Below are 24,060 nucleotides of genomic sequence, written 5' to 3' on the forward strand. Positions count from 1 at the left end.
TGGTTCAAGATAGAGAATAATAGAAGGTGATTCAAACCCAATATATATTCCTAACCTTCTTTGGGGGCCCATCTTACTGCGCTGTGGTGGTGCTACTGGCACATATACAGCACATCCAAAAATTTGTAGATGGGCAATATTTGGTTCATGACCAAAAACGAATTGTGACGGAGAATATTTATTATAATGTATTGGTCTGAGACGGATAAGTGATGCTGCGTGCAAGATAGCATGGCCCCAAACAGTAGTGGGCAATTTTATTTTCATAAGTAGTGGTCTTGCTATCAATTGCAGTCATTTAATAAATGACTCTGCAAGGCCATTTTGAGTATGAACATAAGCTACCAGATGTTCAACTTTTATCCCAACTGATAGACAGTAATCATCAAAAGCTTGAGATGAGAATTCTCCAGCATTATCAAGGCGAATAGCCTTTATAGGATAATCTGGGAACTGTGCTCTTAATCGAATTATTTGGGCTAATAACTTTGCAAACGCCAGGTTGCGAGATGATAATAGGCACACATGAGACCATCTTGAAGATGCATCTATTAGGACCATAAAATATCTAAACAACCCACTTGGTGGGTGAATAGGTCTACATATATCCCCATGTATACGTTCTAAGAAGGTAGGGGACTCAATGCCAACCTTCATTGGTGATGGTCTAGTGATCATTTTGGCTTGATAACAAGCATCACAAGAAAATTTATTATTTGTAAGAATCTTCAGGTTCTTTAATGGATACCCACTCGAATTTTCAGTAATTCGTCTCATCATTATTGATCCAGGATGGCCCAAACGGCCATGCCAAAGCACAAAAGTATTTGAATCAGTAAACTTCTGGTTTACGATAGAGTGTGATTCAACTGTACTAATCTTTGAATAATATAAGCCAGAAGATAAAGTTGGTAACTTTTCTACAATGCATTTCTGGCCAGAAATATTCTTTGTAATACAAAGATATTCCACATTCATTTCATCTATTGTCTCAACATGATACCCATTTCGGCGGATATCTATAAAACTCAACAAGTTTCTTCGGGACTTGGAGGAGTACAATGCATTGTCGATAATAAGTTTTGTTCCCTTAGACATAAATACAATAGCTCTTCCGGAGCCTTCAATCAAACTTATATTACCAGAAATTGTAGAAACATTTGCTTTTTCCTTATGCAAATAAGAAAAGTATTTCTGATATTTGAATATGGCATGAGTTGTTCCACTATCAACTATACAAATATCTTCATGATTGGTCTTTGATCCAAACATAATTTGAGGATTATCCATATTCTTTAAAATGACATAAACAAAATAAATATGATAGTAAATATTATAACTTTTATTTATGTACAACAATTACATAACTATACTATCTACTACAAATAACAGAAATTAAAATATTTACATCTCTACAGATTCACTACCGATCACATGACTTGTTTCTCCTTCTGGGAGTGCAAAGTAATCAGCTACATCCAAATGCATGAAGTCTAAATTATCTTCAGAAATAAAATTTGCTTCAGCATTTTTCTCTGTCTTCTTCAGGGAAGCTTGATATAGCTCAACCAGGTGCTTTGGCGTACGGCATGTACGTGACCAGTGCCCTTTTCCTCCACATCTATAGCATGCATTTTCTCGCTTTGCTGCTTGCACCGCTTCATGCTTTTGTTCCTTCCTTTTCCACTGCTGATGGTGAGGAGGGTTCTTTGGTGTATTATTATTACCACGATTAGAGTTTTCTCCCCGATCACGGCCATGACCACGACTGGGGCCACGTCCTCTTCCACGTTTAGCTTGGTGAAAGTTCGTCTCATTCACTTCAGGGAATGGACAAGAACCAGTAGGTCGGCTTTCATGATTTTTCATTAATAGTCCATTATGTTGCTCGGCTACAAGAAGATGTGAGATAAGTTCAGAATACTTTTTGAATCCCATCTCTCGATATTGCTGCTACAGGAGCATATTCGAGGCATGAAAAGTGGTGAAAGTTTTCTCAAATATATCATGATCAGTAATATTATCACCACATAGTTTCAATTGGGAAATAATTCTGAACGTAGCAGAATTATACTCACTGATAGATTTAAAATCTTGTAGCCTTAGATGAGTCCAATCATAACGTGCCTGTGGAAGAACGACCATCTTCAGGTGGTCATATCTATCTTTCAAATTACTCCACAGTATGACTGGATCTTTAACAGTAAGATATTCCATTTTCAGGCCCTCATCAAGGTGATGGCGTAGGAATATCATTGCTTTGGCACGGTCTTGGTTTGATGCCTGATTTTTATATTTGATGGTGTCTGTCAGACCCATCGCATCAAGATGAATTTCGGCATCAAGCACCCAAGACATGTAGCTTTTGCCCGATATATCCAGGGCTATAAACTCAAGTTTAGAAAGATTTGACATTATTTAGAAAAAAAAAGTTCGTACCTCTGATACTTTCAAAGTATTTTCTCGAGATGGCAGAGTCTCGTGCTGATAACGTGTTATAAAATAAAGACTGTAAAGTAAAGACAAGTATAGAGAGAAACTGATATATTATTCAAACTTCAAACTCATGTACATAATGAACTGAATTCTCCTCTATTTATAGAAGAAAGGAAACTGCTGTGTAAGCTGCTACTGCAAGCTGCTTGTAAGCTGCTGTGTAAGCTGCTTGTAAGCTGTTGTTGCAAGCTGCTTGTAAGCTGCTGTGTAAGGTGCTTGTAAGCTGCTGCTCTAAACTGTTGTGCCAGATATAGATAATCTTCTATCATGGGTAATATTTATCCATAACGGAGTACCGAAAGAATAAGCTTCTTCAGGAGACTTATTTCCAATAGAGTACTAAATAGATAAATGTATTTATGGCAAAGGCTCATATGAATAAATTTCTTCAGGAAGCTTATTTACTACGGAGTACTAAATGAACATCCATAATATAATATATTCACAACATATAGAGTTTTTTTACCTATGAACTTATTGACTGGAGCATGACAAAATCAGCAAAAGTGACTAGCGCTTGCAGGTTGCTTGATTCAAAGACACGTTATGCAAGAATTAACAATGCACGCGTATATATATATATATATATAATATTAAGATTAGTAATGTCAAAATTAGTGAGGCATACATCAATAATGTAGGGATGATTAGCAATGCGAAGCACTCCAAACATTATCAATTTTCTTTTCTCCTCATGAAACAAAAATCTATTTGCTTCACCGGAAAAAGACTAAAAAAGAAACCCATAAAGAAATGGTGATAACTAAGAGAAAATGATATTGTATATCCGCTCTCAAAATAATAATCGAAAATATATATTATATATATTGTAGGTTATATATAAAAAATTATAGAAATTTTATATATTTTTTCGGTTATAAATTGTAAATAATGTTTGGTGCGGGCGTGATATTTGCCTATAACTAACCGTCTAAAAATTAAGTCTATCCCCTATGCACTCCCACACGTGACACCACTGAATATGTCCAAGTTTTGCCGAAAACAGAAAGATAAAGCCTACCCGCCCAACGTTGTACGTAATCTATCTTTTACTTATCAATTTCAATTTTATATCATTATGATGCTGTTGAGCTAAATACGTAATTTAAGATAAGGAAAAAAAGGAATTCTTTTAAATATAAACTAAAAGTAATTTTGGCTAATCTTAAGCATACTGTAATATCTCTAAAATTATGTTATTAAAAATAAAAAAAATATTAAAATATACCATTATTCTTTTAGACAAACTAAAAATTAAAAGAGTCATAATAAATACTCCCTCCGTTTAACTTTTTTTTAGTTTAACTTGATATAAAGTATAATAAAGAAAGGAAAACTGTTGAAATTTTTTATCTTAAATAAGTATATTATTTGTGTAATAAAAGCTTCTCATTATTGAAATAAACGACTAATAAGAAAATAGTGTCGATCGTTTTTAAATGGAGCGAATTGAACATACAAAAATTTCTTTTTAAAGAGCAAACACCTCCATCCAATATATGTACTTAATTTCCAACCTCTTCAGAGTTTCTCCACTGAAAACAATAACTTTGGTGTTTTTTTTCTTCTTTTCCAAAATGAAGACTCTAATATATCTACTCATATTGCTATTAACCTTAACACTGAAAACAAGCAGCAGCAGAAATAACCTAGTAGAAACCACATGCAAGAACACACCAAACTACAACCTCTGCCTAAAAACTCTACTCTCCGACAAACGCAGCGCCAGCGGCGACATCACGACGCTGGCGCTGATCGTCGTGGACGCCATCAAAGCGAAGGCGAATCAGGCGGCCAAAATCATCTCGAAGCTACGTCAATCCAATCCTCCAGCAGCTTGGAGAGTTCCATTAAAGAAGTGTGGTTTTTCGTATAAGGTAATTTTAACAGTAAGTTTGCCTGAAGCTATTGAAGCTTTGACTAAAGGGAACCCAAAATTTGCTGAAGATGGTATGGTTGGATGTTTTGGTGATTCTCAAGATTGTGAGGAGAATTTTAAGAGTAGTTTTTCTCCTCTTAGTGGTTTGAATACTGCAGTGCATGAGCTTTCTGTTGTTGGTAGAGCAATTATTAGAAATTTATTATGATTGACCATGTGACCTATAAGTCACGGATTCGAACCGTAAAAGCAACCACTAATATTTGCATTAAGATAGGTTACATCATATTCCTTGGAATGCGATCCTTCCTCGAATTGTACGTGAATACGAAATATCTAGTGTACCGGGTTGTCCCTTATTATGATGCACTCCCTTTTACAAATTCAGAAACTCTCCTTTTTTTGTTTTTTCCTTTCACTTCCTTTGTTGTTAGTGATGCAGTTTAAGATGATTCTCACTTAAGGTATGTTGTCTTTTCTTTCTGTCTTTTTTAGTAGTTTTTTTTCTTTTTTCTTTTTTCTTTTTTCTTTTTGGGAATTGGAGCAAGTTAAAATAGAGACTAAAAGGTTCAAAATAATATTTTAAGCATAAATTATCCCAAAAGATTTGTAAATGAGTAAGATTTGTGACAAAATGAAGATCTGAAAAAGCTTTTTTCAGATGTTCAAAAAAATTAAACTTTACTCAAACAAGAAAAAAAATCATAGTTTGGTGCTATCGGAAATTGAGTAACTTTACCTTCCGTGGGAGCAATCTTCCGTTTAACCTATGGTCTAATATTAAAAAGTCTCGTTTTTTTGCCTTAACCCCTAACGGAGCTCAAACCCGTGGGTAATAGTAAATCATACTAATTAAACGTTGAAAGGTATTATGGATCTATTTTCTCACGTTTTGTCCACCCATTTCAGGCTAACAACAAAGGAATGAGTAAACCAAAGTGTAGTAGAGGACAAAATTGAATAACTCTGATACTAAAAAAAGTAGTCCGGTGCACCCAGTGGTGGCGGCAAGATCTCCGAGAAGGGAGTTCAAGAACAAAAAGATCATAGCTAGTGGGACTTGAACCTATGACTTTTCAAAGATTTTGAACCCCCTTGACCACTAAGCTACACTTTTGGGTTATGTCAAGGGAGTTCAAAACTTAATATATAGAGGTAAAAAATAGATTTTGCCTTATATATACAGTGTAAAGTTCGGATGAACCCCCTTCCGCCCCCCTAAATCCGCCCCCGGGTGCACCAAGTTACCGCTATGTGTAGGGTCCGGGTAAGGGCTAAACCAAAAGGGTCTATTTTACGCAATCTTACCCTGCGTATTTTTGCAAGAGGTTTTTTCCACGGCTCGAACCCGTGACCTCCTGGTCACATGACAACAACTTTACCAATTACGCCAAGGCTCCCCTTCCGAATAATTCTGATACTACAAAGAGAAATTTGGATGTTTTCCCTTCAAACAAATATTTTTTGCAAGAACCGGAAAACTGCAAGCTCCAATTTTCAATTTTCAAAACAAACGCAATAAATTTGAGCGCCTGCTCATTTTCAACTGGTGAGCTGATATTTCTATGGATATATATTTCCCCTGTTTCTGTTTCTTTTTGCTGCCCCCTTTCCTCCCTGTCCTTGTCTCTGTTGCAGCATAAGCACATGGTATTTAAGGTGCATGTCTAATATCTTTCCATGAAATAAAGGGTACAAAACACTATTAGACAGTAGTCTGTTTTGTTCTTAGCTTAAACCATAAGGCAATCATTATAGAAAATTGAAAGGGAAAAGCGTCGAACGTGGAACCATGGTACTTCTAACCTTGCCTTGCTTCTGTGTAAAGAGAGGACAGGAACCTTTCTACAAAGAAGAGTTACTTACTATTCCATTAGGTACCTGCAACTTTCCGTCAGCACAGATATCAGGTAACTCTCCCTAGCTTAGGTATATTGGAAGAAATCACTTAGTGCTTTTTTGTATCCGTTGCGACTCGAACCCAAGACCTCGTGGTTCCCTTCTTGCTTCATTGATCACTAGACCACACCCTTGGGTACCAGAAGAGTTACTTATAATTCAAATTCTCCAGTTATAGTTAAGTAGTATTATTTTTAGACTAAGAGAAGTATCTCCAGAAGATACTTAAGTCATGAATCCTGATGGTATTAAAGATTATTAACCATTAACTTAATGTTTTGAAGCATACAGATATGCAGCCAGGATGGTATGTCTTCAAATCAAAAAAATATGGTCCGAAAGAAAGTATATCCTACTCCATTAAAATGCAAGTCAGTCTGATTTTAGGCGTATCTCAGTTCTCCGCTATCAATACATAAGCATGTCAAAATAGTTGATCTAGCTCTAAGCAGCAGCAGCAGCAACAACAACAAAAAATCCAGTGTAATCTCACAAGTGGGATCTGGGGAGGATAGTGTATACGTAGATCTTACTCCTACCTTGTGAGAGTAGAGAGGCTCTAAGCAGCAGATCTCAGATAAAATTTCAGGGGCCTATAATTGCTGATCAGTACTATGCACTAAACAACTAGTCCAAATATCATAGAGTTTTTGGCCAAATATAGTCCCTTATCTTTGAGGATAGGTCTATTTTTGTCCCTCAAATATGACCTTGAGCATCTTTAATCCCTTAAATATGCCAAAGTAGAGCATCTTTAGTCTCAGTGACACAATCTGTCCAAAAACTAATGTGACATGTGACACTGTAAGAACTAAGAAGAAGACCAACAGTAAAAGAAAAAGCCATTCCCATTTCCCCCAACTCATTCACGAAAAAGAGCTTGAATATCCCTACTTCCTTGAAGAAAACCATTCCTTCCACTGTTCTCCAAAATGAAAAAAAAGGATTGTGTCAAACTCTCATAGCAATAATTTAAAGCTCAACAGGACAAGAAAATGTTCCCATTTTTCCTTTATTTGGAAAATAATCTTCCCCGATTTCTGAAAAAAGAAACTGTGTTTAGTTCAGCCTTTTGTATATCTCCAAAACTCCTTAAAAATGTCTCAACGCAAAAGAGTAAAACTACAAAATCGTAGTTTCGAACTGCAATCACAATGGTGAGCAAAAACAAATTCGGTTTGGAAATATGGAGATCAAAATCAATTTTCAAAATGTAGAAACCAAAACTAATTCCAAGATCAATTATGGGGTTGGTTTCGACACTCACCGTCTTTTTAATTTACTTATCGAAAATGTTTTATAAACCAACACCCACTAATAGTACAGTGCTGATAAATTTGAAATTTTATAAGTTTCTAGTACAGAGCTTATAAATTTGAGATTTTAAAGTTGAAACTTCTACTATTAAAATTTTCGGTTAATTTTTCCAAAAAGAAAAGTTGAAATTTGAAAAAATAGAGCAGCCAGGATCACTTCTAGCATATTATTGAAGCAAATGAATAAGCAGATTGGAAACTGGAGCAGAAGGGGGTATTTTCAAGGTTTAAATTTTAGAAAACATTACCTAAAAATGAGGAATTAAAGTGATAATTTACGTTACCTAATAAAAGGAGATGAAACGTTTTGCTTCAGATCGGAAGATTTGCTTCATGAATCAGAGTTGGGTAACACCATTAGTTTTTGAACACATTCTGTCACTAAGACTAAAGGTACTCTACTTTAGCATACTTAAGGGATTAAATATGGTCGGGGTTATATTTGAGGGACAAAAATAGACCTACCCTCAAAGATAAGGGACAATATTGGTAAAAAAAACTCAAATATCATACATAATTCATAGCATTTGTCTACTTACACACTCATAGGAGTATTATGATCATTATCAGCATTAACAACACTGAGGTACAACTTTGGTCTTCAAACGATCTAGTACCAAGGAGTTAAGATTATACAACTGACAAGCAAAAGAAACTCATTTATCACCAGTTTCACTTTCACTTGATATCAACATTCTTTAGATATCTTTTGTAATACATATAATCCAACTGCTATGTTAAAGGACCGATCTTTATTTTGCTTCAAACATGCCCCCCCCCCCCCTCCCAACCAACAACCACAAAGAAAGTAATTCGTCAATATGAGGCTAGCTACTGAATTGGCAGTTCTGAGATATCCTCGACATGCTATGCCAGTGGTTATTTATCTCAATCAACCAGTATCAATCACTGTACAGGTTATACAAATTAGGTATATCTTGTGCCAATGAGTCACTTACGAAGTACTCCTTCAGGCTGGCGCATACCAGAAACGTAGTGGCAATCTGTATTCATATTTGAATAGTTCGAGCAATGACACTAATTTCAGCTTGTGACACTTTCCCGACTATTCCCATGAGTTAAACCAGAAGCGTGCTCCACAGGACTACAAGATAAGAAGCAAATGGAAAAACTTAGCCGACTAGAATCATCCGTAACAACAGAATGTAAAGTACCATTTTCAGATGATTATAGATATATAGGATAGTACATACTCAGAAGATCCAGAGTCCGCAAAGATGGCATTACTAGTGGATAAATTCGAATGGTCCTGTACAATAATGAACCTATTCTTCCTTACGCTGCCGGATTGGACAGAATCGTAAAAGCTCATAGCTGAACTTCTGTAAGACATCCCTGCATACAATATTGCAAACACCAAATCATCAGAAATTTTGCAACCTGAGACAAAATCTTGGTTCCACAGTATGAATAAAACGGGAGAAGGAACTAAAAGGAGAAGAAAGAGAACACAAGGGTGTGTCAATTGCAAAAATGTGATTTTCCAACACCACCCAGTTGCTGACTAAAAATGCAAAGAATCAGCGCACATATATATCGTGTCCAGCGATATTTTTGCATCTTCCTACTTTCATGAAGATGCTCACATAACGGGAACCGGTATCAGTATCAAGACGACGACAACAACAAACCCAGTGTAATCCCACAAGTGGGGTAAGGTATCAGTATCAAGAGAAAACAAAGTTCCAAAACAAGAATGATGTTGACATATATACAGAATTAAGGAGATAACCAACAGCTCCATTATGATTTTGCTTGTACGGTGACCGGTACGAAGCCATTGTTAGCATTCCATACACAAGTAACACCAATATGTTGTCACTTAAAAGCATGAAACACAAACAAAAGAAACTGAGTACAGGTATGAAATGCAATTAACATGACTTGACATGCTGAAGAATGAAGAAAGTCAAATTTTATCTTAATGAGGAGCAATCTATTGGAGCAGATTTTCATAAAAACTTGATTCTTAATATAATTACACTCTAAAATAGGACATAGGAAATCCAAACTGAAAAATCCAGATATTTACCTTGAAACAATAGCAGAAAAAAGAAGAAGACAGTAAAGAGCAAGGCAAGGAAACTGCCATTCAATACTGATGATGTTGACGATGCCTTGGCTGCTTTCATTTTCTTCAAAGCCTTCATTCGTTCAATTCGTGCACGTTTGATCATTGCGAGTTCCGCTATCTCTTTTATCAGCTTCTGGTCAGCAGCATCCAATGAAAATCCTCTGGGAGGTCTAGGAGGCTTAGGAGGTTTTTTAGCACTCATTGATTTACGTTTTTCTTTCACCGTTTTCTTCTCTACTAAATTTGTCTTGTCTATAAACACTCTAACATTCCCCGGAGAAAGCTCATCGCCGTCTTTCATATTTCTGTTTATATTCAACCCATTTTCAGCTCTAGAAAGTTCTTCACCATCATCATTACAGACACTAGTGTATAATATATCCCCTGTTTTGGCATTTAAAGGAGAATTAGTACTTCTTGCTTCTTCACTTGTACTTCTACAACTCTCGAGATCAACCACAAAATCCCTCTCTGTAGATGAAATATGATCCATCAAAACCTCACTCAACAAATCTCAATCTCGTTACACTTATACAATACCAAACTCATCAATCGTAGAAATGCAGCAAGCAAATTCGGCTATCTTCTTCAAATTATCATCTGAAGCAAACTCTGAAAAAAAAAGTATATCAAACACTTTAAATTCCTAAGGATCAATAGGCAATTAATAGCAGAGGTGGATCCAAGATCTGAACTTTATGTTCGCGTTCGAAATTCTACCGCATTCTGTTTGATTTACTGAGTTCGAAATCTATTATTTGCACTTATTTGGAGGAATTTTCAACATATATAGCAAAAGTTACTGAAATGAGATGAACCCATACCTGGCATGCTAAATCCACCCCTTATTTTTTGTACCATTTTAACAATTTCCAATGACCTAATATTGCTAAATTGAAGGAAGTAACCATCAATTCTTTAACATTATTCTTGTATTGAAGTACATTCTACTCAGCTCTAGGTACCAGCACTTCAAAATTCAGCAAAACTAACAACTCATAATGCTCATGGATTCACTACAGTAGGTAAACAAGTACTGAATTGCAAAGAAAAAGGTAAAGACTTAAATTTTAGAAACAAATAAATCCTACAATCTCAATAAAACCAATTAAAGTTGCTCAATCTAAACAAATCATGTATCAATAAACACAATAAAGACATAAAGAAAGTGAAAAAACGAGAGAGTACCTTGACTTGAAGAGAGAGTGAGAAAAAGAGATTTAGCTCAGATAGAAGAAAGTGAAGGGTAATGTAAGAAATTTAATAGTAGAGGAGCCTATGTTGAGTACTACACTAAAATATTTGAGATCTGAAATAGTACTGTAGCAGAAAGTTCATTAAAGTGAGTGCGTCTATTTTAATGTGATAAGTGATACTCCACCAAACAAGGGTTGCAAGTTTTAACGATAGGTCGCGGGTTCAAGACGTGGTATGGAGTCGGTCTTTGTTAGAAAATACTTTATTCACCGTGTATAACTTTTCGCGAATTTGGATTTAGTTGGGTCCCAATATGGATACCGGATACCAGATGGAAAACTATAGATTTAGTCATACTCCAATGTGGGAACCGAACATCGAATGGGAAATCGAAAAAAAAAATAAGTGATACACCATACGGTCCACTTTAATTGATTTTTTTACTTTTTTCTTGTGATCTACAATATTTGATTTTTTCAGACATTAAGAAATAATCAACTTTTTTTTTTGCAAAATTATCCTTGGAATAAATAGCATAAGACTATTTGTTATATTTCTAATGAATAAATTAAGATTAATATAATAATTTTTATTGTTAATTAATGCTAAATGGTGAATTTCTTTATATGTGTGAAAAATAACCAAAAAAATAACTAAAGTAGACCATAGAGAGAGTAAGTGATACCCCTACAATTCACTTTAATATTTTTTGACATTTTTATTTTGGTTCATAATATTTGATTTTGTGAGATATCAACAATAAAGAATCTAAAAATATTTGTTATATTTTTTAATGAATAAATTAAAGTTAATATGATTATTTTTATTGATAATTAGTGTTAAAACGTGAATTGCGCGAAAATAGCCTATTAAAGTAACTGACTTTCAGTTTGAATTATTACGAGAGAGAAACAAAGCGACAGAAAGGCAAGCGCACGAGGGGTTATCTGGGCGATAATTAGACATGGATTTGAAGTTCAAGATTTTAGGATAATTTATTCTAAGTTATTGAGTTGGAAATTAATCATCTGTACTTATTTAATGAATTGTTTGAGTTAAAATCATTGAGTTTTAGGTAGGAATTAACCTCGATATACTACTGACTTTATGGGTTTTAATTCTCCATCATATCATACCTAGTCAGTTTTTTACCATTTGATTTTTTAAATTAACAGCAAGTCAGCAACAGATGAGGAAAGAAAAGAAGAAGTAGAAGGAGCAAGGAATAAAAAAGGACTTTTTTTCTACTTTTAGCCCCTATCAAAACTATTTACATTCAGTAGTCGAAAAGTATATAAAATTTATATAATTTTTGTATCTAATATACAATATATATATATATATATACAAAAAATATTTTACTATTATTTTGAGAACGACTATATAATATTATTTTTCAATAAAAATATTAAAATTCGATCCATTAGACATTTGGCATTGATTACTAATTCCACCGACACTCACTTCTTGACACAGTCCAAAGGATTTCCACTTTCATCACCTTGGACCCAATCATGATCCTTGGGGGTCCTGCCGTTGGGTGATTTGCACAAATAGGGACATTTTGGTGTCACTTTTGATTTTTTTTATACGTTTGACTTTTGACCTTAAAGATTTTTCACTGGAACGAACGGGGAGTCAAAAATCAAAACCATCTAATTTTCAAGGTTATTGGGTGTGATTTTCTAACCGCCGTTTCTATTGATTATTTTAAGAACCGTTAAAATAGCTTGGCCCATTAGACTAGCCTAACATAGCCCTGTATTTCAATCATGTTAGGTTAAGATTGTTCGAGTCCATTTAAGATCGAGACTTATAAGCCCGATCCAAATCATTTTACCAACCTTGTGGCTTTGATTAAGGTTGCCTGTGGACTAAAATAAATATTAGAGATATTTTCAAAAAGAGAAATTTTCATAAATCACTATTATTTAGTGGTTATTAACTTCCTATAGTTATCATATACATAATTGCTTCCTATAACTACTATTCAGTTGTTACGGTAGTGTATTCGATGTATTCGCTGTATTCGCGTTGTTGTATTCATGAATACAACAGCAAAAAGCGCATAAAATCAGGGTAGTCCGGTTGTACGCGCATGTATTCAAATATATTCGGGCCATGTATTCATGAATACAGCAGCAAAAAGCGCCTAAAATCAGGGTAATCCAGTTGTATGCGTATGTATTCATATGTATTCGTGTTGTTGTATTCATGAATACAGCAATAAAAAATGCCTAAAATCAGGGCAATCATGTTGTACGTGCATGTATTCACATGTATTCGCGCCATGTATTCGTGAATACAACAGCAAAAAGCGCCTAAAATCAGGGCAGTCCAGCTGTACGCGCATGTATTCGCGCTGCTGTATTCATGAATGCAGTAGTAAAAAGCACCTAAAATCAGGGCAGTCCAGTTGTACGCGCGTATTCACGCTGCTGTATTCATGAATACAGCAGTAAAAAGCACCTAAAATCAAGGTAGTCCAGCTGTACGCGCATGTATTCACATGTATCCGCACCATGTGCAGTGGCGGACCCACGTGGTGGCTAGCGGGTTCAACTGAACCCGCTTCGCCAAAAAATAATACTGTGTATATGTATAAATTAGAATTAAAACTGTGTAAATTTTGTATAAATATTTTATTTGAACCCACTTGACAACTACTATTTTACGATTAAAGTTATGTACTTCTAAAATTGAACCCGCTTGCACAAAATCCCGGGTCTGCCACTGGCCATGTATTCATGAATACAGTAACGTCAATCACCTTAAAAATAGGTATGTCCAGTTGTCTAAGAGAGAGGAAAAACATAAATAGCGTATTTCATGCCTTATTTCATACCTCAATGATAATATATACCATAAATACTTATTTTGCTATAAAATATAAAAGGAGCTATAGAAAATAATATTTTAAAATAATTTTAGTTTATAATAAATAAGGTGTATACCTTTGCTATAAGAGGTAAAATTCCTTTCATAAACCACTATGGTGTATACCTACTAACTTGTATCACCTGTATTCAAACGAGCAACGAATACAACATGTGTCAACTGTATTTGTTCGCGCAACGAAATACAATATGTATCTCACTGTATTTATTCGCACAATTGTATTCATTGTATCAACCGTATAACTAAGGCGAAATACTAGGGTGTATACAATGGATACAACATGTATCGAATATATACATGGGTGTATACAATGGATACAACATATATCGACTGTATTTGTGCGCGCAACGAATACAACTAAGGTGAAATACAGAAATACAGAAAAATAAAATGTCCTTGTTGAGAGTCAAACACAAGACATCCGCTAACTAAGCGGACGCTCTAACCAACTGAGCTACGAGAACTTATTATTCTATTATTTTAGTTCAAAATAATTAATCTCTTATTTTATGAATTTGCTATAAAATTCAAACATAGCTATGGATGGTAAATTTGCTGAAAGTATAAGTACGAATGATAAATACAGTATAAATGTTTGATGTGTTAAATAATTTTTCCAAAATATTATTTCACCCAAATAACTAAAAGAAAAAAAAGAGTCCATCGGAGGAAATTATTTTTGAGTACGTTTTTCATATTACTATGGAATTTGATTGTTATTCATGTTCTATGCATTTACAATTTTCTCATTACGCTTGTAATATATATATATATATATATATATATATATATATATATATATATATATACACACACACACACACACACACACACACTAGTATCTATAAACTTGCGTTGCACGTTAATAATGACACATAATGGTTTAAATATTTATTTATATGAAGGAAGGAAAGAAATTAATTAATGAAAAAAATATTATTACATTAACATAATATGTGAATTTAAAATGAAAAGATGTCATCAAAACTTATACAAATGATCAATTTAATCAGGTTGATTACATAATAATTATAACTTAAATGTATCTAATGTGATGGTATCTTACCGAATACTTCTTTGTAGACGATATTTTTTTGTGTATGTTTCCTTCTAATGCTTTGGTTGTTCTGCCATAAAAAGAACTCTTGTTGTCGATATTGATATCCCTCTTGAAAGTGCAACATATAGTTATTCGTGCAAGAAAATATATTGTTGTAAATATAGTCCAATATTTAGGATGTATATCCTTGTGCTTTATTTATTATAATTATAAAACATAAACATACTGAAAAATATTTTTACACAAATTTAAAAGGATATTCTTTATTTTCGAAAGACAAAAGTTAATTTTAGGGATAAACACATACTTAGAAGCACATTGACCAGTATCATAATTTATGCATGTATATGACGTTATTGTCAAAAAATTTATATACTATATGTGTACTATTACATATGCTATTCGACGGATTTAAGTTTTTCAGCAGCATAGCGTGCATATTTTTCTTCAAAATTAACATATATGCAATGGAAGATCAATTTTACCTTAGTCTATTATATATATATATGGTGACACTAACATACGTAAGAAATAATGAATTTGACAACAAACCTTGATGGTAGAAGGTCATTTGATATTAAAGTATTTGAGTGTTCTTTTTGGTAGTAATTGTTGGTATCATCTTCTGCTGAATCAAAACTAAAAAATATTTTATTTTTACCATAAAACTTAAAATTGCATCTAATCTAACGATGATAATATTTTTTCTTATTAAATGCACTACTATTACCATTGTGATTGATAACCAAGTGTTCTAGAAGAACCAAATCATCTTTTTCGTTTTCGACCGGAAGCAAGAAGTCACCGAATGTTAGATCTATTCTCGCTTTTATATTTCTTGTCATTTGAAATTTTTTCATTTGAGACTATAAGTATAATTTTGGCAAGCTAGCTTATATGGTCTTTGCTTTTGTCGATTTTGGAACTACTGATAGTACTTGACAGAAACCACCTCACAAACTATTACTTTTCTACCAAATGGTTCATTGATATCCAATATATCTATAGAACTCTAAGCAATTGTTTCGATTCTTTGACGCTTAGCCATAAGTACTTCATCTCATATTATTAATTTGGCTTTCCTTATAAATTTAGGGGTCAATTGATTTTTTGGCGTTTTACAAACTTGTTTTTAGTTTTATGACCCAACCTCTTTATTTATTTAGACATAGGAGATTTAAGTGTCAAAACTAGGGAACTATTCTTGAAAAAGAAAGCTGCACAGCTTGATTGTGAAATGGGTATTATTCGCACTCAAGAGGAGACCGGTAGACATGTTAGAATGCTAACTCATGAAATCCGAATCACTCTTGATAGACATACTATTCTAAAAACTTGGAACAAAGAATTTTTTGGTTACCTGGGAAGAAGAAAAGATCAGATTTTGCAACAACTGGAAAGAACGGGGCAAAGTGATAATCAGAATAGTAACTTAGAGGAAGAAGAATCTAATAGAATAGCATTAACAAAGGAATACATGATATAGCAAAGGCAGGAGAGATACATTGGAGACAAAATTCCAGAATTTTATGAATCAACCAGAGGTAAAACACTAGATTTTTTCACAAAATAGCAAATTCAAACATGAGATATAATTGGATAGACAAGCTACAAATTGATGGGGAATTTGTTAGTCCCGCCAATATTATTATATTTGTAAATAATAATTCTGCAAAATATAAGTTATCGTAATGAAACAGTAATTAATTCGAGCCTACTGAATTCACAGTGTTTTCTTAAATAATTTAATCCCCTCCTAGTACCCAAGGTTATGGATTATTTCCTCCCAGGATAGAACGAATCACACACTGGTGTAGCGGTACTTCAAACCTCAGTGTTTCAGCGAACACAAACTTCGGTAGCAAATCACACTTACAGTTGCTTTGTTTGAAGTTAAAACAATGCAGAACAAAGGAGTAGAAACTCAGAAAATCGTATGGAAATGCTGAGAGGAAGGAGTGTAATGTATAGCCAAAGTTGAGCGTTTTCAGTTTCGTGTCTTGTGTATTGTGTGTGTCTTTCTTCAACAGCTGCTGCACATATATATAACAGCCAGTGTTGAAGAAGAACAATCGTCCACCCTCTATGGTGGAGCAAGCATTAGCTTGTTTGTGGAGCAAGCACTTGTTTGTTGAGCAAGCACATTCATGGTGGGAAGAGCATTAGGCGGCTTGTTGTCGCAGCTGGTGGTCAGTACACGGATTGGAACGTATCTGTTATAAATACGGATAATCTTACGTTAATATTTACTATTAATAAATAAATTTGGTCCAAAAAATTAACCAATCAATCGATCATTTGACCGAATCCGAAGCCGAATCCGAAGCCGAAGCCGAAGCCGAAGCTGAAGCCGAAGCCGTAACCGTAGCCAAAGCCGAGCCGAGCGAGCGACGACGACGACGACGCGAGGCTTGCTTTCTTCTTAACTCTTTAAGAGCTACAAGAAGAGCAATTATATATATACCCACCAAAAATCTTTTCCTCTTCCAATATGGGACAATGTCTCATTGTTAAGAGGGAAAAACTTAAAATTTTACTCAAAAATTTCATTCTCCCTCCATTTCCCATTCACCCTCATTTTAAGACTATTTCAATAAAAACCTCAACAATCCTCCCACACGAATGGGGAATGGCTATATCACGGAAGTATGCATGGAAAAACTGTGTGATTTGCAAGCAAGGATTAATCGCATTTGGATAAGTAGGTTTCCCTTTGAACTTTCCGTAGTAAACTTATGTCGGATATACTCGGTCAATCAGTAGATTTGATATCTTTGAACCGTCGATCTTTGGTGTATACCTAGACAACCATAAGTCACACAATCAACCCTTAACCGTCTTTAGTTCTCATTGTTGTGTTCGTTCCAACCATGAACACCGCCTGATTTCATAAGTGTGTAGAGAACTGGTCTTACAAAGTTCTCCTTGAAGCGGCTAACACTTCACACTTACATAGGTGATTCCTAAACGTGTCATCCTGTAGATACACTATTTGATATACCCCGTATTAAATTTAGAAATCATTAAAAAACCCTAATACTTTATCCTTAGTACTGAACATTGTCTCATCACGAGAACGGACTAAAATTTTATTTGACAATGTTGAACCGTCATTAATGACTTTGTTTGATCTCCGTGAACCTAGATCTTGGGATCTCCAGTCTTCTAGGTAGAGTTACCGCCACAATGACTTGTTCTCGGCCATAGCCCCATTCTCCTTGATGATTTCTCAACTACCTCTCTAGTTAGGCCTTTTGTAAGTGGATCCGACACATTATCACTTGACTTTACATAGTCAATCGTGATAATTCCTCTAGAGAGTAATTGCCTAACGGTTTTATGTCTTCGTCGTATATGACGAGATTTACCGTTATACATAACGCTCCCAGCCCTTCCAATTGCCGCTTGACTATCACAATGTATGCATATTGGTGCCAACGGTTTGGGCCAAAATGGAATGTCTTCCAAGAAATTTCGGAGCCATTCAGCTTCTTCACCGGCTTTATCTAAGGCTATGAATTCAGCCTCCATTGTAGAGCGGGCAATACATGTTTGTTTGGACGACTTCCAAGATACCGCTCCTCCACCAATAGTGAATATATGTCCACTCGTGGACTTAGAATCAGTTGAACCGGTGATCCAGTTTGCATCACAGTATCCTTCAATCACCGCAGGGAATTTACTGTAGTGCAAGTCAAAGTTCTGGATATGTTCTAAATATCTCAAAACTCGTTTCATTGCCATCCAATGAGATTGGCCTGGATTGCTCGTATATCGACTCAGTTTACTTATAGCACAAGCTATATCTGGTCGTGTACAATTCATGATATACATTAAGCATCCCAACACACGAGCATAATCCAATTGTGATATGCTTTGGCCTTTATTCTTTGCTAATGCAAGATTCACGTCAATTGGAGTCTTTGTAACTTTAAAGCCCAAGTGCTTGAATTTTTCAAGTACTGTCTTAATATAATGAGATTGTGACAATGCCAGACCTTGAGGAGTCTTATAGATCTTAATTCCCAGAATTAAATCAGCAACTCCCAAGTCTTTCATATCAAACTTGCTATTGAGCATACGCTTAGTAGCATTTATATTGGCAATGTCATTACTCATTATCAGCATATCATCCACATATAGGCAAACAATGACTATGTGATTTGGAACATTTTTAATGTACACACATTTATCACATTCATTTATCTTAAAACCATTTGACAACATTGTTTGGTCAAATTTCGCATGCCATTGTTTGGGTGCTTGTTTTAGTCCGTAAAGAGACTTAACAAGTCTACATACCTTCTTTTCTTTACCTGGAACCACAAACCCTTCAGGTTGTTCCATGTAAATTTCTTCCTCCAACTCTCCATTTAAGAAGGCCGTCTTAACATCCATTTGATGAATTTCAAGACCATACACTGCAGCTAATGCTACTAACATCCGTATGGACGTAATTCTTGTAACTGGAGAGTATGTATCAAAGTAGTCTAGACCTTCTCGTTGTCTATACCCTTTGACTACGAGTCTTGCCTTGAATTTATCAATAGTGCCATCATCTTTGATTTTTCTCTTAAAAATCCATTTAGAACCCAAAGGTTTATTTTCAGGAGGAAGATCAACAAATTCCCATGTATGGTTGTTTAATATGGATTCTATTTCACTATTGACTGCCTCTTTCCAAAACAATGATTCTGAAGAAGTCATAGCTTCTTTAAATGTTTGAGGCTCATTTTCCAATAAGAAAGTCACAAAATCTGGTCCAAATGAAGTAGACGTTCTTTGACGTTTACTACGTCTTGGATCCTCCTGATTACATATATTTTCTTTTGTTTCTTCCCGAGGTCGTTTAGATCCTTCACTAAACGACTCACATTCCTTTTTATACGGATATATTTTTTCAAAGAACTCAGCATTATCTGATTCTATAACCGTATTATTATGAATGTCGGAATTTTCTGATTTATGAACCAGAAATCGATATGCTTTACTATTTGTCGCATATCCTATGAAAACACAATCAACAGTTTTCGGTCCTATCTTTACCCTTTTGGGTTTAGGAACTTGCACTTTTGCCAAACACCCCTACACTTTAAAATAATTCAAGTTGGGCTTTCTTCCTTTCCATTTTTCATATGGAATGGATAGTGTTTTGCTATGGGGCACTCGATTTAATATTCGATTAGCCGTAAGAATGGCTTCCCCCCACAAGTTCTGTGGCAAATCAGAACTTATCAACAATGTGTTCATCATCTCCTTTAATGTGCGATTCTTTCTTTCCGCAATCCCATTAGATTGGGGCGTGTAAGGGGTTGTTGTTTGATGAATAATTTCATATTCTAAACATATTTCTTCAAAAGGGGATTCATATTCAGCACCCCTATCACTTCTTATCATTTTTACTTTCTTGTTAAGTTGCGTTTCAACTTCATTTTTGTATTGCCTGAATGCGTCTATTGCTTCATCTTTACTATTCAGTAAGTAAACATAGCAATATCGAGTACCATCGTCTATAAAAGTTATGAAATACTTCTTTCCACCGCGAGATGGTATTGACTTCATGTCACAAATATCTGTGTGAATTAAGTCTAAAGGATTTGAATTCCTTTCAACTGACTTATAAGGGTGTTTAACATACTTAGATTCCACACATGTTTGACATTTTGATTTTTCGCATTCAAACTTAGGAAGTACTTCCAAGTTAATCATTTTTCGCAAGGTTTTATAATTGACATGACCCAAACGTACATGCCATAAATCATTTGACTCAAGTAAGTAAGAAGAATCTGAAATATTATTATTGTTTTCCACAACCATTACATTTAGATTGTAAAGGCCCTCGGTGAGGTAACCTTTTTTTACAAATATTTTATTTTTACTTATGACAACCTTGTTGGACACAAAAATGTACTTAAAACCATGCTTAACAAGAAGTCCAGTTGAGACTAAATTCTTTCTCATTTCGGGAACATGAAGGACATTGTTCAAAGTCATGACCTTGCCAGAAGTCATTTTCAGAAATATCTTTCCATATCCTTCAACTTTTGCTGTTGAAGCATTTTCCATATAAACTGTCTCTCCGGGTCCAGCAGGAGCATAAGTAGCAAAGGCTTCTCTAACTGTACAAACATGGCGAGTGGCTCCTGAATCAAACCACCACAGTTTAGGATTCCCCACCAAGTTACATTCAGAAAGCATGGCACACAAGTTATCAACATCATTATGGTTTACTACCATATTTGCTTGACCCCTTTTCTGGTCTTTCTTCGGAGCACGACACTCCGTAGATTTGTGTCCGATTTTTCCACAGTTGTAGCAGTTTCCACTGAACCGCTTCTTACTTGGGTTGTATTTCGGACCAGAAGCCTTCTTTCTCTTTTTGTTATCTTCAACAATATTTGCTCCCATTATTGTTGAATTTTCACGGTCTCTCCTTTTAGCAGCTTTATTGTCCTCTTCGATTCTCAACCGAACAATGAGATCTTCAAGGGACATTTCCTTTCGTTTGTGTTTCAAATAATTTTTGAAGTCCTTCCACAACGGAGGCAACTTCTCAATCATTGCTGCTACTTGAAATCCTTCATTGATGACAAGACCTTCAGCAAGTAGATCATGAATAATTACTTACAATTCCTGGACTTGGGTAATAACAGACTTGCTATCTACCATTTTGTAGTCCAAAAATTTTGCGGCAACGAATTTCTTCATCTCGCATCTTCAGTTTTATATTTCTTTTCAAGTGCATTCCACAATTCTTTTGACGTCTTCACGCCACTGTATACATTATACAGATTATCATCCAGTCCACTAAGAATATAATTCTTGTATTAAAAATCAGAATGCTTCCACGCTTCAATCACGAGAAAGCGTTCATTCTCTGGAGTTTTATTTGGCAGATCAGGAACATCTTCCTTGATGAACTTCTGTAGACATAACGTAGTTAAGTAGAAGAACATTTTCTGCTGCCAACGCTTGAAATCAATCCCGAAAAATTTTCTGGGTTTTTCTGCCGGTGCCAACGCCGGTGTTCGGCTTGTCGATGCGTTGGCAGTCACCATCGGAATAGCTTGGTTTCGCCTTCAGTCGCCATTTTTTCTGGAAAAAAAATGACACAAACAAACGTTTAATACACGTTTTCAAACTGGAGTAAAAATCACGTAGATTGGATCTCCAACAAAACGCCACGAAGGCTTTACTCTCCAAAACGGGAGTACACAAAACCACAAAGGTTTTAGTTTGCAGAATAATAAGAATAACACAAATACAGAAATAAATATTAAATTCCTTAAGCTTGTTAGACCGGCCAATATTGATGTATTTGTAAATAATAATTCTGCAAAATATAAGTTATCGTAATGAAACAGTAATTAATTCGAGCTCACTGAATTTACAGTGTTTCTTTAAGGAATATAATCCCCTCCTAGTACCCAAGGTTATGGATTATTTTCTCCCAGGATAGAACGAATCACACACTGGTGTAGCGGTACTTCAAACCCCAGTGTTTCAGCGAACACAAACTTCGGTAGCAAATCACACTTACAGTTGCTTTGTTTGAAGTTAAAACAATGCAGAACAAAGGAGTAGAAACTCAGAAAATCGTAGCAAATCACACTTACAGTTGCTTTGTTTGAAGTTAAAACAATGCAGAACAAAGGAGTAGAAACTCAGAAAATCGTATGGAAATGCTGAGAGGAAGGAGTGCAATGTATAGCCAAAGTTATCCGAAGCCGAATCCGAATCCGAATCCGAAGCCGTAGCCGTAGCCGAAGCCGAAGCCGAAGCCGAGCGAGCGACGACGACGGCGGCTCGAGGCTTGTTTTCTTCTTAACTCTTTAAGAGCTACAAGAAGAGCAATTATATATATACCCACCAAAAATCTTTTCCTCTTCTAATATGGGACAATGCCTCATTGTTAAGAGAGGAAAACTTAAAATTTTACTCAAAAATTTCATTTTCCCTCCATTTCCCATTCACCCTCATTTTAAGACTATTTCAATAAAAACCTCAACAGAATTCACTGAAGATAAAGTACGATTAAAAATGAGTTCTACAAAGATCGTTTTCCAGAGAAGGAGTGAAAGAAGATGTTCTGAAGACATTTGAGGTGTTTAACAAGGAAGGAGAATTTGTTAAAAGCTAGAATTCTACCTTTATTGATTTAATTCCAAAGAAGAAAGGGCTGTCAACGACAACATAAAGGAATTCAGACCATAGTAATATGAAAAAAAAATATATATAATATTTCCTTAACTAAACTGATTTAAAATTGGGATACCGTTCCTAAGTAAACTTCCTAATTAACGTTGACCAATTAAATTATTCTCTAATAGTAATTAAGGAGTTGCCTAATTACTCAAATTATGCTAATTAAATACTTGCCTAATGATATTAAGGAGTTGCCTAATTACTCAGATTATGCTAATTAAATAGTTTCCTAATGATATTAAACATGTTTTAGTAAATAATTTAATTGTTATTATTCAAAGATGCTGTACAGGTAAGCATCCATGTAAGATAGATTAGTGTTACAAATACTTAGTAATAGTAGATGTAATAGTAGTTAATAGATATAATAGTAATTAGTAATTAATAATAGTAGTTTTACTTTTATTACCAAAAAAGAAAAGCTCTTATACATAAAATACTTATTTGTAGTAGGAAAGTGACATTATTAAAATTGAAATATTATTAAATAGCACGAGAATCACAGTTTGAGAAGATATCAAATAAATTCTAATAGTAATGTTGCCTTTGGTGTACAATTACACACAAGGAAAGAATCATAACCGACCTAAATTGTTCATTCTATATACAGTAAAAATGTGAATCCCAGTCTTAGTAGGAAAATATTCTTTAGTACTATTTTAACTTTCCAAATTCAATACCAAAACATCCCTATAAAATCCTAAACTTTTTCTCAAAACATTGTCTGAAATTCACTTCTTTGGTATAATTCATCAAATAATTTTTCTTTCTCTTAGACTGGAATCCGCAACATGAAAAAGACTTTGATTTACAATTTCATCCCGACAAAAGCAGAAGAAGAAGCATGTAAAGCTAGCAACACGCCGTGGATAGTAACTCGTCAAATAAAAGAAATTAGGGACATATACCCTCCTCCAATTATTGATTTAAAGGATCCGTGGCAAATTAATAAAATCATCACGCATTACGAGGCGGTCGTCGGGAAGTTGATCGTGCCTTCCGCAGAAGCGTTCGA

The 24,060-nt window shown here is 34.8% G+C and overlaps 2 protein-coding genes across 2 annotated transcripts; one reads left to right on the forward strand and one right to left on the reverse strand.

The window, feature by feature from the left end:
* The first annotated feature begins 3,970 nt into the window (after positions 1-3,970).
* On the forward strand, positions 3,971-4,858 carry LOC104086684 (cell wall / vacuolar inhibitor of fructosidase 1-like). The gene has a single exon (XM_070201976.1). It carries the CDS (start codon positions 3,996-3,998, stop codon positions 4,581-4,583), a length of 588 nt encoding a protein of 195 aa, XP_070058077.1. The 5' UTR covers positions 3,971-3,995; the 3' UTR covers positions 4,584-4,858.
* Positions 4,859-8,076: 3,218 nt separating this feature from the next.
* LOC104086683 (uncharacterized) lies at positions 8,077-11,054 on the reverse strand. Its single transcript, XM_009591003.4, has 4 exons — positions 10,874-11,054; positions 9,644-10,297; positions 8,805-8,946; positions 8,077-8,695 (listed from the first exon to the last, which is right to left on the reverse strand). Exons 2-4 carry the CDS (start codon positions 10,176-10,178, stop codon positions 8,635-8,637), a joined length of 738 nt encoding a protein of 245 aa, XP_009589298.1. The 5' UTR covers positions 10,179-10,297; positions 10,874-11,054; the 3' UTR covers positions 8,077-8,634.
* Positions 11,055-24,060: the final 13,006 nt, after the last annotated feature.

This window comes from Nicotiana tomentosiformis, chromosome 5 (assembly GCF_000390325.3).
Source record: "Nicotiana tomentosiformis chromosome 5, ASM39032v3, whole genome shotgun sequence".
Taxonomy (NCBI): domain Eukaryota; kingdom Viridiplantae; phylum Streptophyta; class Magnoliopsida; order Solanales; family Solanaceae; genus Nicotiana; species Nicotiana tomentosiformis.